The 15,868-nt window shown below is 43.1% G+C and overlaps 2 protein-coding genes across 2 annotated transcripts; one reads left to right on the top strand and one right to left on the bottom strand.

The window, feature by feature from the left end:
- Window positions 1–2,262: 2,262 nt before the first annotated feature.
- On the top strand, window positions 2,263–2,952 carry LOC139451832 (PAX-interacting protein 1-like). Its single transcript, XM_071233133.1, has one exon. It carries the CDS (start codon window positions 2,263–2,265, stop codon window positions 2,950–2,952), a length of 690 nt encoding a protein of 229 aa, XP_071089234.1.
- A 4,713-nt stretch (window positions 2,953–7,665) lies between these two features.
- Window positions 7,666–8,691, bottom strand: LOC139451833 (uncharacterized). Its single transcript, XM_071233134.1, has one exon. It carries the CDS (start codon window positions 8,689–8,691, stop codon window positions 7,666–7,668), a length of 1,026 nt encoding a protein of 341 aa, XP_071089235.1.
- Between the last annotated feature and the right edge of the window lie 7,177 nt (window positions 8,692–15,868).

Here is a 15,868-nt window from a genome sequence, read left to right on the forward strand (position 1 = left end):
AGTGTTACAACTGTTGTATAAGGTAGTTGCAGTCTTAGTGTTACAACTGTTGTGTAAGGAAGTTGCAGTCTTAGTGTTACAACTGTTGTATAAGGTAGTTGCAGTCTAACAATATTTTTTGTGACAGGCTACCGGTACATATAATACACTCTATTAAACTTACATTAGGCGAGGTGAGGTTAGGTAAAATGGGGTTTTAATGTCACATTCAAGATTATTTCACCTGTATAATACATTGACATGCATGCACGTGTGTGTGTTTGCTTGTCAGCTCCAGACTTTTACCAGTGTTATGGTGATAGCTCACTGAGATACCGTGCCACAGTTCAACATGATAGCACCATTCAGACACAGTATATTGATGCCGAACCAATCAGACACAGTATATTGAGGCCGAACCAATCAGACACAGTATATTGATGCCGAACCAATCAGACACAGTATATTGATGCCGAACCAATCAGACACAGTATACTGATGCCAAACCAACCAGTAACTAATGATGAGCATCAGTCCCATGTTTTAAAATTTATTGGCATGACGCAGCCAGGGATTGAACACTGACCTTTCGCTCACTGGAAAGACGCTTTATCCACTAGACCATTGAGGCGGTCCATAATAAATTAATTATTAGATTTCATCACCACCAGTTTCACTATCACAACCCTCCCCATCATATTTAGTCCCAAGTACCTATAGTTAAGTAGCCTGGTGGTCAAGGTGTTTGTTCTTCATGCAAAAGGCCCAGGTTCAATTCCCTACAATGTGTGAAGGCCAATTGTGGTGTCCCCATCAGGATATTGCTGGAATATTGCTTAAAGCATCATGTTACCATACTCACTCATTCCTTCAAATATTGCCAACCATTTAAATAAAAGGGCTACCATATTCACCATACTGAGTGCCCAGCTTCAATAAGTGCACAACCATTAACTTTTACAGCAAGCTGCAAATTATCTGTGCCCGAAAGTTTACATGACAGTTGCTATATTCTTTGGTATAATTCACATTCTTACAGGCATTATAGCTGTTATTTGTTTGTTTGTTTGTTTGTTTATTGTTTAAGCCACACTCAGCAACATTTCAGCTATATGATGGCAGACTGTAGATAATCAAGCCTGGGCCTGACAATCCAGGGATTGACATCATGAGCATCAATCTATGCAATTGGGATATGATGACATGCATCGACTAAGTCAGCGAACCTGACCACCCGATCCTATAGGTTACACCTGACAACCAGCATGGGTTGCTGAAGGCCGTAGCTTAACAGGATCTTCATGTGACAATACAGCTGTGTAGGACAGGGTCATCACACAGGAAAGAAGTTACGTTTTCCCACCTTGGGAGCCTGAGAAAAGAGTTTACCTCAAAAATAATCAGAGGACGTCTGTTGAAAATTTAAGCTTTTCTGGTGTGACGACAGCCAAAGTGACAATTTATGGCTATGATGTAATAGAGGAATTAAGTATAATAACACTAACTATCATGACCCACTCCTCCAGACCCTCAGTTTCACGTCTTTTTTTATCAGGTGTTTACCCAATGGAGCCTCGTGATCACCCTGCCAAATGTTCACTTGGGTTCAGAGTCATTGTTAACAGGTGTTACCAACATTTATAGAGCACATCAAGTCCCCCAGGCTGTCTACTTTTACATACTCAACTCCCCTCCTATCTTAACACTTGTTCCCACGCTGGATAGGAGGACTACATCTCATTTGCATCTTTGCTGACCTGTGTTGTGCATGGGGGTGGGGTGGGGGTGTCTCAGATGTGTTTAACATTTCTGGACAAAATGTGTTCTGTGCAAAAAATATTACATCATCATCAACATGCTCCTCATCAACAATCATATTAAACAATGATAATGCACTGGAACACAAAATATTTCTATTTTGTCTGCAAAAATTATCTTTCCATAGATATAAAATTACCCCCTTCAACTGCACCTCACATCCCCACATAACAGTTGTTACAGGGCAGGTGGAGATTACAGTTGGTTCTCACGGTTTCCACTGAGTGACTTTCACACCTCCCCGGTGTCTTTACATTGTGTCACCTGGGACTGATGACCTTGAGAAGACAAGGTCAGAGAGTTTTGTCTGGAATCCGTCTATGTGTCAGTCTGGGTATGTCAAGATGCTCCAGGGAACAACATCCCCAAATGCCTGCCCAAACAGTCCAACAAGACCAGTCCTTGGACCATCGTGGCATGCCCACCCCAACTGTCTGACAAGACCAGCCTCTGGAGCATCTTGACATGCCCACCCCATCAGTCCAACAAGACCAGTCCTTGGAGCATCTTGACATGCCCACCCAAACAGTCCAACAAGACCAGTCCCTGGACCATCTTGACATCACCCAAACAGTCCGACAAGACCAGTCCCTGGAGCATCTTGACATGCCCACCCAAACAGTCCAACAAGGCCAGTCCTTGGTCCATCTTGACATGCCCACCCAAACAGTTCAACAAGACCAGTCCTTGGATCATCTTGACATGCCCACCCAAACAGTCCAAAAAGACCAGTCCTTAGACCATCTTGACATGCCCACCCCAACAGTCCAGCAAGACCAGTCCTTAGACCATCTTGACATGCTCACCCCAACAGTCCGACAAGACCAGTCCTTGGACCATCTTGACATGCCCACCCCAACAGTCCAACAAGACCAGTCCTTGGACCATCTTGACATGCCCACCCAAACAGTCCAACAAGACCAGTCCCTGGACCATCTTGACATGCCCACCCCAACAGTCCAACAAGACCAGTCCCTGGAGCATCTTGACATGCCCACCCAAACAGTCCAACAAGACCAGTCCTTGGACCATCTTGACATGCCCACCCCAACAGTCCAACAAGACCAGTCCTTGGACCATCTTGACATGCCCACCCAAACAGTCCAACAAGACCAGTCCCTGGAGCATCTTGACATGCCCACCCAAACAGTCTGACAAGACCAGTCCTTGGACCATCTTGACATGCCCACCCCAACAGTCCAACAAGACCAGTCCTTAGACCATCTTGACATGCCCACCCAAACAGTCCAACAAGACCAGTCCTTGGACCATCTTGACATGCCCACCCCAACAGTCCGACAAGACCAGTCCTTGGACCATCTTGACATGCCCACCCAAACAGTCCAACAAGACCAGTCCTTGGACCATCTTGACATGCCCACCCGAACAGTCCAAAAAGACCAGTCCCTGGAGCATCTTGACATGCCCACCCCAACAGTCCGACAAGACCAGTCCCTGGAGCATCTTGACATGCCCACCCCAACAGTCCAGCAAGACCAGTCCCTGGAGCACCTTCACATGCTCACCCCAACAGTCCAACAAGACCAGTCCTTGGACCATCTTGACATGCCCACCCCAACAGTCCAACAAGACCAGTCCTTGGACCATCTTGACATGCCCACCCCAACAGTCCAACAAGACCAGTCCCTGGAGCATCTTGACATGCCCACCCAACAGTCCGACAAGACCAGTCCTTGGACCATCTTGACATGCCCACCCCAACAGTCCGACAAGACCAGTCCTTGGAGCATCTTGACATGCCCACCCCAACAGTCCAAAAAGACCAGTCCCTGGACCATCTTGACATGCCCACCCCAACAGTCCAACAAGACCAGTCCTTGGACCATCTTGACATGCCCACCCCAACAGTCCAACAAGACCAGTCCCTGGAGCATCTTGACATGCCCACCCCAACAGTCCGACAAGACCAGTCCTTGGACCATCTTGACATGCCCACCCCAACAGTCCGACAAGACCAGTCCCTGGACCATCTTGACATGCCCACCCCAACAGTCCGACAAGACCAGTCCCTGGAGCATCTCCAAGATGTGGAGATGCTGCAGGGACTTGTCTTGTCGGACTGTTGGGGCACTGAATCAGCACCATCACCAGCATCACCTTTTTCACCACCACTAACATCATATCACCATCCCCAGCACCATCATCTCCACCATCCCCCTCCCTAAACAAAAACCAAACATCTCAATCCCACCAAATCTGACATCAACAATTACCCCCATCAGCTGCACAACAAATGTTTTTTAGTCTGACAGACAAATATGAAAACCAATAAAACTGAGCAAGCCACTCCTCCAAACAAGGATACTGCACCAACAACACTCCCTAGAAACAGGATATGCATACTTTATGTGCCGCAGCACTAAATACATCACAGCCCCTCAAAGTAAAGGAAGCAGAAAGCATGCATAATACTCATATTACTTCGCTAAAAAGTCATAACATTCTAAACATAGAGTTATTGCATTATTGTTGATGTCTCTCTCAGGCCATGAGTTGGTGAGTCCCCATCTAATATGTCATCAGGATAAATCCCAGCACATTACAGATGTATGGGATAATTTTAGCTTGGGGCTGCCAAAACAATTTCCTCTTGATTAAATAACCAGCAGAGAAAGATAAGGGCAGGCTCTGCTTGCAGGGTCTGGCGTGGCTGCTTCGGACCAGAATTACATTTTATTATGTATTTTGATACGATAATGATTATGACCCATGACATACTCTTTGTGTTGCCATTTCAAGTACTGTAATTCATTCAAAAAATATATGCTCATTTGTTAGTTAGTTATTTGTTGTTGCATGGGTGGGTGAGTAAATGAGTAAATGAGTTAATGAGTTGGGTGAGTGGGTGAGTTAATGAGTGGGTTGGTGAGTGGTTAGGTGAGTTATGAGAGGGTGGGTTGGTGGGTGAGTTAATGAGTTGGGTGAGTTAATGAGTGAGTGGAGTGGGTGGGTGTGTTGGTGAGTGAATCCGTGGGTTGGTGGGTGAGTGGGTGAGTTTATAAGTAGGAAGGGTTGGTGAGTTGTTGGGTGAGTGAATGGTTTGGTTGGTGGGTTGGTTGGCGCGTGAGTGGGTGTGTTGGTGAGATGGATGGTCATTGAGTGCGTGAGCAAGTGGGTGAGTTAATGAGTGGGTGGGTGAGTTAATGAGGTGGGTGAGTTAATGAGTAGGTGAGTGAGTTAATGAGTAGGTGGGTGAGTTAATGAGTTGGGGGTGAGTTATGAGTGGGTGGGTGAGTTAATGATTAAGTGGGTGAGTTAATGATTAAGTGGGTGAGTTAATGAGCGGGTTGGTTGGTGAAGGCTTGGGTGGGTTGGTGAGTTAGTGGGTGGGTGAGTGAGTGTGTTGGTTGATGAGTTGATTGGTGAGTGGTTGGATTGGTTGGTTGGTGAGTGGGTGGGTTGGTTGTGAATGCTTGGATGGGTTGGTGAGTCAATGGGTCGATCATTGAGTGGGTGAGCGAGTGGTTTGGTTTTGTGAGTGAGTAAGTTAATGAGTGGGTGGGTGTGTTGGTGAGTGAATCAGTGGGTTGGTGGGTGAGTGGGTGAGTTAATAATTAGGTGGGTTGGTGAGTGGTTGGGTGAGTGAGTGGTTTGGTTGGTGTGTTGGTGAGTGAGTGGGTGGTTTGGTTGGTTGGTTGAGTTAATGAGTAGGTGGGTGAGTTAATGAGTAGGTTGGTGAGTTAATGAGCGGGTTGGTTAGTGAATGCTTGGGTGGGTGAGTGAGTGTGGTTGATGAGTTGATTGGTGAGTAGGTTGGTTGGTTGGTTGGTGAGTGGCTGGGTTGGTTGGTGAAGGTTTGGGTGGGTTGGTGAGTCAGTAGGTTGGTGGGTGAGTGGGTGGCTGAATGGGTGGGATGGTCATTTAGTGGGTGGTTTTGTGGGTGAGTGAGTTGGGTTTAATGCCGCTTTTAACAGTATTCCAGTTATATCACGACATGTCAGCTTAATGTGGGAGGAAAACCCAAAGTGATGCAGGTCTCAGATGTTTACCACTTCGATGAAACCCACGAGCACGGGTATGGTGCTGACAAACCTAGAAACCTTCGAACCCACAATCAAAGGTTTCTGGCATGCCCAAGGATCACGGCACCGGAGATGGTTTGGTTTTGTAGTTCTAAGATTATCATGTACCCATACTCTTGCCTAGATTTACAACAGTTCTAGTGCTAAGATTGCTATGTGACACAGGTACCTCTCTGATTGTTTGTAACTCAACAAAGACAGCACAGACCCATAAGAGATCAGCTGAACTCTTCAAGACCTGGTTTGAGTCCTGGAACCTCGTTAAAAGAGCCTCTTCTCCATTCCAGTGTGTAAAGCTCATGCATGCTCACAGCAATTACCCTATTTCCCATGTTGTCCACAGCTGCTTCTCAGAGTGCTCTTTTGACATTTCCATGACTTATGGATTTGCCACATGCTACAACCCCCAATTAGCATCTCCGTTATAACATTGTACCTATCTAAGCTGCATTTATACAGGAGAGATCATGGACACCGACTCCGGAGGAAGACACAGGTGAAGGAGCAGCGGGATGGGAGGTTTTGTTAGACAATGCCTTCCCAGCTGTACTTCTGTGTAAATAAGGAAACTGTTGCCTCTGTGCTTGTTTATGTGTGTGCAGAGAAGCTTACACTAACATTATCTGAAAATATTTTCAGATTCCTTTGGTAAATTGTCTTTTGATATATTACTGCAAGGAGACGGGTGAAACTGAAGAAATCTAGACTTACGAACTTATAGGTGTTTGCCAGTTTGCCTTTACACAGGAGTGTCAACATGATTTATTCAGTGGATGTTTCATAATGTTAATGGAATCTATGTCTGTTTTGTCCTACACCATCACAATCCCCCTAACAAGGCCTATCACAATCACAATCACAATCACGAGCCCCATCACAAGGCCCATCTCAATCCACAACTCAATCCCCCAAACACAATCCTCATGACAAGGCCCATCTCAAACCCCACCACAATCCCCATCACAATCTCCATCCCCATCACAATCTCCATCACAATCTCAATCACAAGGCCAATCACAAGCCCTGTCACAATCTCCCATCACAAGCCCCATCACAATCTAAAGTCAGAAGGCCCATCACAATCTCCATCACAAGGCCCATCACAATCTCCCAACACAATCTAACATCACAAGAACCATCACAATCTCCATCACAAGGCCAATAACAAGCCCCATCACAATCCCCATCACAATTCCCATCACAATCTCCACCACAATCCCCACTTCAATCCCCATCACAATCCACAACACAATCCCCACCACAATCCCCACCTCAATCCCCATCACAATCCACATCACAATCCCCACCACAATCCCCATCACAATCCCAACCCCAATCTCCATCACAATCCCAAACTCAATCCCCACAACAATCCCAAACTCAATCCCCATCACAATCCCCTTCTCAAGCCCATCACAATCTCCATCACAAGGACCATCACATTCCCCATCACAAGGCCATCAAAATCTCCATCACAATCCCCACCACAATCTCCATCTCAATCCCCACCATAATCCTCATCACAATCCTCATCACAATCCTCATCACAATCCCTATTCCAATCCCAATCCCCATCACAATCCAAATCACAATCCAAATCACAATCTCCATCACAATCCCCACCATAATCCCCATCACAATCCCCACCACAATCCCCTTCTCAATCCCCTTGTCAAGCCCCACCACAATCCCCACTTCAATCTCCATCACAATCCCCACTTCAATCTCCATTTCAATCTCCATCACATTCCCCACCACAAGGCCATCACAATCTCCATCACTATCCCCATCACAATCTCCATCACAATCCCCACTTCAATCTCCATCACAATCCCCATTCCAATCCCAATTCCATCACAATCCTCATCACAATCTCCATCACAATCCCCACCATAATCCCCATCACAGTCCCCACCACAATCTCCATCACAATCTCCATCACAATCCCCACCACAATCTCCATCACAATCTCCACCACAATCCCCATCACATTCCCCTTGTCAAGCCCCACCACAATCCCCACCACAATCCCCACCACAATCCCTACCACAATCCCCATAACAAGGCCCATCACAATCTCCATCACAATCCCCATCACAATCTCCATCACAATCTCCATCACAATCCCCACCATAATCCCCATAACATTCTCCACCACAATCCCCATCACAATCCCCACCATAATCCCCACCATAATCCCCACCACAATCCCCATCACAATCTCCATCACAATCCCCACCATAATCCCCATCACATTCTCCATCACAATCCCCACCACAATCCCCACCACAATCTCCATCACAATCTCCATCACAATCCCCACCATAATCCCCATCACATTCTCCATCACATTCTCCATCACAATCCCCACCACAATCTCCATCACAATCTCCATCACAATCCCCACCATAATCCCTATCACATTCTCCATCACAATCCCCACCACAATCCCCATCACAATCTCCATCACAATCTCCATCACAATCCCCACCATAATCCCCATAACATTCTCCACCACAATCCCCACCACAATCTCCATCACATTCTCCATCACAATCCCCACCACAATCTCCATCACAATCCCCACCATAATCCCCACCATAATCCCCATAACATTCTCCACCACAATCCCCACCACAATCTCCATCACAATCCCCATCACAATCTCCATCACAATCCCCACCATAATCCCCACCATAATCCCCATAACATTCTCCACCACAATCCCCACCACAATCTCCATCACAATCCCCATCACAATCTCCATCACAATCTCCATCACAATCCCCACCATAATCCCCATAACATTCTCCACCACAATCCCCACCACAATCTCCATCACAATCCCCATCACATTCCCACCACAATCTCCATTACAATCCCCACCATAATCCCCATCACATTCTCCACCATAATCCCCACCACAATCTCCATCACAATCCCCACCACAATCCCCATCACAATCCCCACCACAATCCCCATCACAATCCCCACCACTATCTCCATCACAATCCCCACCACAATCCCCATCACAATCCCCATTCCAATCCCAATCACAATCCCCATCACACTCCCCACCACAGTCCCCATCTCAATCCCAATCAAATTCCCCTTGTCAAGCTCCATCACAAGAATCTGTGAGGGGAGAAGCAAAACGTTGTCCCAATCATGTCTGACTGCATTTTCAAAGGTTGTACGGTATGATAAATGAAACAAAACAATTTTTTTCAAAAGAACAATAATTACCGAGATCTGCATCACGAAAGTAGATCAAGGACAAACTCAATTTTACTCTACAGGGCTTTTGTTGTGGCATCCGAAACTACAGCGTAATTGTTGGTGAAAATAAACATTGCTACAAGTGGCGAACATTTCAGCTTTGATTGTTCAATGTGCAGGGTCCGTAATAATTTAGGTTATCTGGTTTCAACTCCTAAATAATAAAAGATTGGAGTTACACAAGAGCATGAGAATTCAAGAGAAGAGTATTTGTCAGTTGTTTTCAGCCTTAACTGCCCTTGCATTGAACATTTGCTAAATATTATAGCAGTTTTCAAATTACACTTATCTTAAACACTACTTGGTTTTCTCACTTCAAACAATAATCCTATTATAATAAGCTATTATTATAGTTATTAAAGATTTAATTCTTAAACATCGTGAAGATTCTGAACACGCTTCACCCTCCTATGAGAAACGTTTCTCTGTGAGTGAGTGAGTTAAACACAGCTTTTAACAGTATTCCAGTTGTATCACGGTCTGCCTAATGAGGGAGGAAAGCCTGAAGTGATGCAGGTCTTAGATGTGAAACCCACAAGTATGGGTATGTTGCTGACAAACCTAGAAACATAATCAGGACGAACTGGGATTCTGAAACCACAAGCATAGGTTTCGGGTGTGCCCAAGGGAAGCAGCTCAGCACTGTGAATTGTGCTGCCTTAGACAACTGAGCCACCCAAACCAGCCCTGTTTGGAACATATAGAGTACAGCTTTACAAAGATTCATGGGGAGCTGACAAACTAACATAATAATATTACGCAAGCTATAGCTTATTCTGGGGACACCAAAAAATAAATTCACAAACAAGATGATCACAGGTGGCCCAGTTGTCTGAGGAGCAGAGTTGCTTCCTTAGACATGCCAGTAACCTATGGTCATACCCATGTTTGTGGGTTTCACGAAAGAGCAACACATATTACGCCTGTGTAGCGGCCATACAATTTCAGAGTCCTGTGATTGGATTTGAACCACAGACCTTCTGATTAGAGGTCAGATGCCTTGTCCACTGACCAAAGAGGTTAACCCTGTCAGCAAGACAAGGTAAGGATGTCATCTGTGGGATGACACCCTGCTACGCCTGCATCACCTTGGATCTTCCTCCACATCAAGTTGACCCACCATGATATAACCAAAATACTCTTCAAAGCTGTGTTGAACCAAACTCACTCACTCTCAACACGTCAAGACCATGAGAGGAACCAAGCTGGGTTTTCAACATTCCAAGCAAACCGCTGCCCGTCCGACAGAAAGATGGCTCATATATAAAAACAAATGTAAAAAAAGTGAAAACAGTTACGAATTTTGACAATCAATCATGCAAGACTCATCAAAAGCTGCCTTAGGTCTTTTAGCATCTCTTGAACAAACACACACTCCTATGAAGTTGGAGGCCATAAAACCACAAGAGGAGAAACATTTCCTTCATGACTAAACACATATTTGAACAGTTGCTGTCGCTGTGCGGTGTAATGGAGCAGGAATCGTCAGGCCTGTTTACACCATTTCTAGAAAAGCCATCTTGCATCATAATGATGTGTCTGTGTGATGTATTGTTATGAGAACAAATACACCATTAACACTGTTCAGAGTGTTACACACTCACCCAATACTTAGTTATTACCTGTTCAATGGAGCATCACACGTTAACACAATTAACACAAGTCACAAATGCAACCACGAAGCTTCAGTCAATGAATCATACTCATATATTGACACACGTATATACACATTTGTTCTGCTGTTACTGGTGATTTGAAATGAACCTTTATCACGAAATTATCGTGGCATTAATCGTGTTTAATCGGTTAATGAGGAATTAAACATGACAGGGTTTGAGGTTTGGGGATGGTGTTGAGTACTCACTGTTTCATATCAACTGTGTGAGTTGAGGCTTTCGAATGTTTTAATTTTGAATGTTAATATTTCTGTGCAATGGTTTTTACAATCAGATTGTAAATATGAAAACACTGATTGTTTATCAGCATTGCAAATACAAATCTGTGAGAATCTGGATCAAAATAATATGATTCTACTTTTGATTGTGATAATCAGATGTCATTCTGTTTAAATACACACATGATATATGAGAATCAGTATCATGGAAAGATATAAAAATTCCTATCAAAAGTGGAGTAGTATTGGTCACTATCACTGGTTTGTCTGGTCCAGACTTGATTATTTATGAAAAAATAAAACTTTCTCAAAATGTGCTTCATTTTAGTTAGAAACTCCCAGGAGGGCTTGATGAAATTGAACAGGTAAGTTAAGGAGTCCATGTCATGACCCAATGTAAAAATATAACGGTATAAAGGATTCCCGTAACTAACATAGGCTCTTATAGAATAGGGGTGGTGGGGTAGCCTAGTGGATAAAGTGTTCGCTCATCACGGCAAAGACAGAGGTTCAATTCTCTACATGGGTACAATGTGTGAAGCCTATTTCTGGTGTCCCCAACCGTGATATTGCTGGAATATTGCTAAAAGTAGTGTAAAACCATACTCACTCACTCACTCCTTAACCATACTACTCAAAAGAAGTTAGAATACACAGACATGACAGATAAACTATTGTAATAAGAAAGAATCAGGTGTTCTTTAACTTCTTTTGAGTAATATATATAGAATAGAATGGAGCCCAGACAACTTCTTCTGAAACTGAGGAAATCAAGATCTAAGAAAGAACTTGCATGGGATTTTTCAGATAGTTTGTTTCAGGGTCTCTATGAAAGGCCAAGGTCCCTAGAATGAAAATAAACTGTACTGCAAACTCCAAGACCCAATAATGTAGGACTCCCTTAATATCGAACCTGGAGAAATTTTTGTGCATGGCCAAATTGCCCCCCGAGTGAAAATAACCTGAAAATAGCACTACCACCACTTGATTGCCATCCAACTCAATTCTCCCCTCCCTCTTCCACCCCAACCTTCCTCCTCGACCTCCTGCTCCCCCATCCTCCAAACAAATGACAGGTTCCTGACCACTTCAAAATCATGCAATTAGAATTCAGGTCCTCACTGAAACAATACTTTATTATTATGAATGTACACATCTCAGTTGTCGGGTTGTCACTCAAACAATGGCAACAGAGATGATCCTTGACCCCTAATTGTTAACAATTGCTCTTGAATTGTATTCGTGGCACTTTCAGTTGAAACATTCAACACACAGCCTGTCAGCCTTCCAGAATAATATCTTAAATCCATGATATCTTAAATTTACGAGGTTTTTGTAATTTGTCAAAAAACATGCTATCTGATTATAAAAAAATGTTTGAGTTAACCAGTGATCATGAGCCAACCATATATCATTTGTGATATTTTTTCTTGGTATTTTTATTCAGCCTCGATGGCAAAAAAAAGTTATTTTTTCAACAGTATTTTTCAAATACAAACAAGGACAATCTCTCTTTATAAAATAAATATTTTCGAGGATTGTTTCATCCTTGTCTCTATAGCGGTTTAGGAAAACACTTGTCCCCACTGAAGTCAAATGGATGGACGGACAACAGACAGTTGGGTGGACAGAGTCCAAGCCTCATACTGCACCAGGCAATTCGAACAAGGAGGGCATTTATACATCAGATGACAGCAGTAACAGATTATGCCCCCCTTTCACTACGACCATGAATATCCTGAATCACCCCAAATCGGAAACTTTCGAAATTCATGATGAATCGGCCAATAATGCAAAATTTCGTGGAGAATGAAGCAGTTACGACAAACGTACGACTGAGTTACAAAAACCCGTGGCTAATCGGGTTGAAAAATATGAAGAATGTCAGGAATGGGTTAAGAAACATGTACGAATTGTAAGAATCACCTACGACTAAGTTACAAATACGCTGAATGCATGTACGAATGCAGGACGATCGCAACGAATAAGATATGACTAATACGACATATTTACGAATAGTTTGCGAAAATCGGTACTTTTCCTGATACTTCTGCATGTTCTTGGGTCCCAAAAGGCTGGCCAACCCATCATTTCCACCATGGAGGTTCAACGGCGAGCATGTGTTGCTATGGTCCTGGTCCTTGTGGAATCGTGTTCTTCTTACTTAATTCTTACGAAATTGCAATTTGGGGACCCTTCCACGAAAGTTTTTGAAAAACAAAATCTTTCTCGCGGATTTGACAAACTCCTGCGAACTGTACGAATGTTTGGGAATCAAATAACATTCATTTAAGAACTTGAGAAATGATTGAGATTTATCTACGAACATGAAATATGTCCTATTCGGGGTGATTCGGGATATTCGTGGTCTTAGTGAAATGGGGGCATTAAGGCCACAGCTTTGTATTGTAGGGTTTATAGATTGTTCTAGCATTAGATTTACCACCATGGGTGAATTTAGATAACAAATATAAGATAAGACAAATATATAGACGTAACTCAATACTTTATTATCTTAAAGTTTTTGGTGTTGGTCGGTTTCATAGGATGGACCAATGCTTATATTGTTTTAAGTGGAAATGGTTTAATGTCTTTACAGCATCTTCTTCTGAGTACAATGTATTAGATCAATTATTACGTACAAAAACTACACCCACCCACTCACTCACCCAAGAAATAATAACTCTCTAAAATGTCTCGGAGGAAATAAGGAGATACATAACTACAAAACTTTCCTGGTCCAACTTGAATCAGGCAAGTTCTGTTGTGAATACAGGTGCCTCTTGATTACTGATCAAATCAATTCTTCAATAAAACCTGACCACTCCCCCATGCCTCAGGCCCCACAATGTGGACACAGTTCTGTTAATAGCCATAAGGAACTTGGAACTGCCGTCCCATGAGCGCATGTGCATCTACCTTCCACACTCACACATCCAGCTCGGCCTCCCATGGTTTGTCTGGCATCCATAGAACTATATATGTTACATACATTATTAAATATGGCCTTCACCTTGGTAGGCTCTATGTAAATTGTAATTTTGCCAGGGACACTGTCCAATAACTAAGCCAGAGACTAGCTGGGTTGTACAAATAGGTTTAGGTTATATTAGGCCTCTTTTAATCAGTTACTTGGTTCACAGGGTTTTTTTCAAAACCGTAGGTTTGACAAAAGTAATGACAATAAAAAGTGTTTTGGAGAGTTATCATTTCATGGGTGAGTGAGTGGGTGGGTGTAGTTTTTGTACATAATAATTGATCTAATGCATTGTACTCAGAAGAAGATGCTTATTTCAGATGCTGTAAAGACATTAAACCATCTTCCACTTAATGCAATATAAGCATTGGAGCATCACATGTTAGCACAATCTGAAAACGACTGTTGGTAGGTGATAAAAAGACGTTGAAATGGTTACGTCACTTCTTGTACTGACCTTAGTTCAATTCATATACATACAGACATTAATTCTAGACCCTAATTTCTAGCCTATACATAAATAAACTAACTGAAAAATGCTGTCAAGATCATGTTAAATGCTTCACAGCAACCAACACTCAGTGGATGGGAGGGAAATGGGAGGCAAATCAGTAGCATAATGTAGTTGGGGGGTAGGGGAGGGGATAAGGGTCAGATTGGAAAGGTGGGTGGCACGTTGGGGAGGCAGGGGTCAGGAATGGCTATAAAACTGTACCCTGTTTTTGTATGGACTTGTGCTTGGCTTTGTTTGTTTGCAATATTCCAGCTATGTTTCAGCATTCTTTAAAAAATTTAGTCTCAGTCTCATTAAATCAGATCTTAGTTCTCGCTATCGCTAATCGAAGATCTGAGGACATCCCATTACGGGTCACGTCAGAACAATTTTAATGAGACTGATCGAGTTTGGCCCAGACAATCCAGTGATTGACATCATGAGCATCGATCCACACAATTGGGATATGATAACATGCATCAACCAAGTCAGCGAGTCTGACCACCCGATGCTGTGTGCTTGGCACTAATCAAGAGAGCAACAATATGTGATATTCAGGTATAAATCACATAAAAACCCTAAGACATTCATAATGCAGGTCTTAAGGAATGGGAAGACCCCCTTACATGAAGCAACCTTAACCATAGCCGATTGTAACACTCATACACAACCACAGACTGAATAAACAACAGTCACATGCATGCCTGGTCCAGAGGAGGGTGCAGGCTTGTGAGCAGTCAAGGATGTCATCATATCCAAACTTCAGCAGAAATTTTTAAACATTTATATTTTTCATATTTACCCTACATTTGGGGAATTAGTAATTGGGGAATTAGTTGACCTGGGATACACGCTGACCTTCCAAGCTCACCCATGAAATCACTTCCCGTATGATATGCAGTGTACTACAGGATTACATAGGAATATACTGACCCATTTATGAGGCCAAAGGCTACATGGGTCAATAGTATAAATATTTTTTGGTGTAAAGCTACGTATTCCTTTGCTTGGACAAAGGACGACTCCACAGTATAAACAACATACAGTGGATGGACTGATACAGGAATATTTTGAATCCAAGCTCACTGGACAAGCCAGCCTTCACTAATCTTATCAATCCAATCTAATCTGGGACAATCCAACAAATGACATCGTCAAGTCCACTACCAACAGAGAAGACAATGCTTAATTAACAGATAACTTTACCTGTTTACATTCACAAGAATCAATGTTGGTTAAGAGTACCAGTCGACCTCCCTGGATTTTAAAACCTGACATTGACATTAACAATCACGTCACTAAGATATATTTAATACATTGACTTTCACATCAGTAAGATATATTTTAATACATTGACGATCACATCAGTAAGATATAATTTTATA

Source organism: Haliotis cracherodii, unplaced genomic scaffold (assembly GCF_022045235.1).
Source record: "Haliotis cracherodii isolate W230 unplaced genomic scaffold, xgHalCrac1.p SCAF_9, whole genome shotgun sequence".
Lineage (NCBI taxonomy): Eukaryota > Metazoa > Mollusca > Gastropoda > Lepetellida > Haliotidae > Haliotis > Haliotis cracherodii.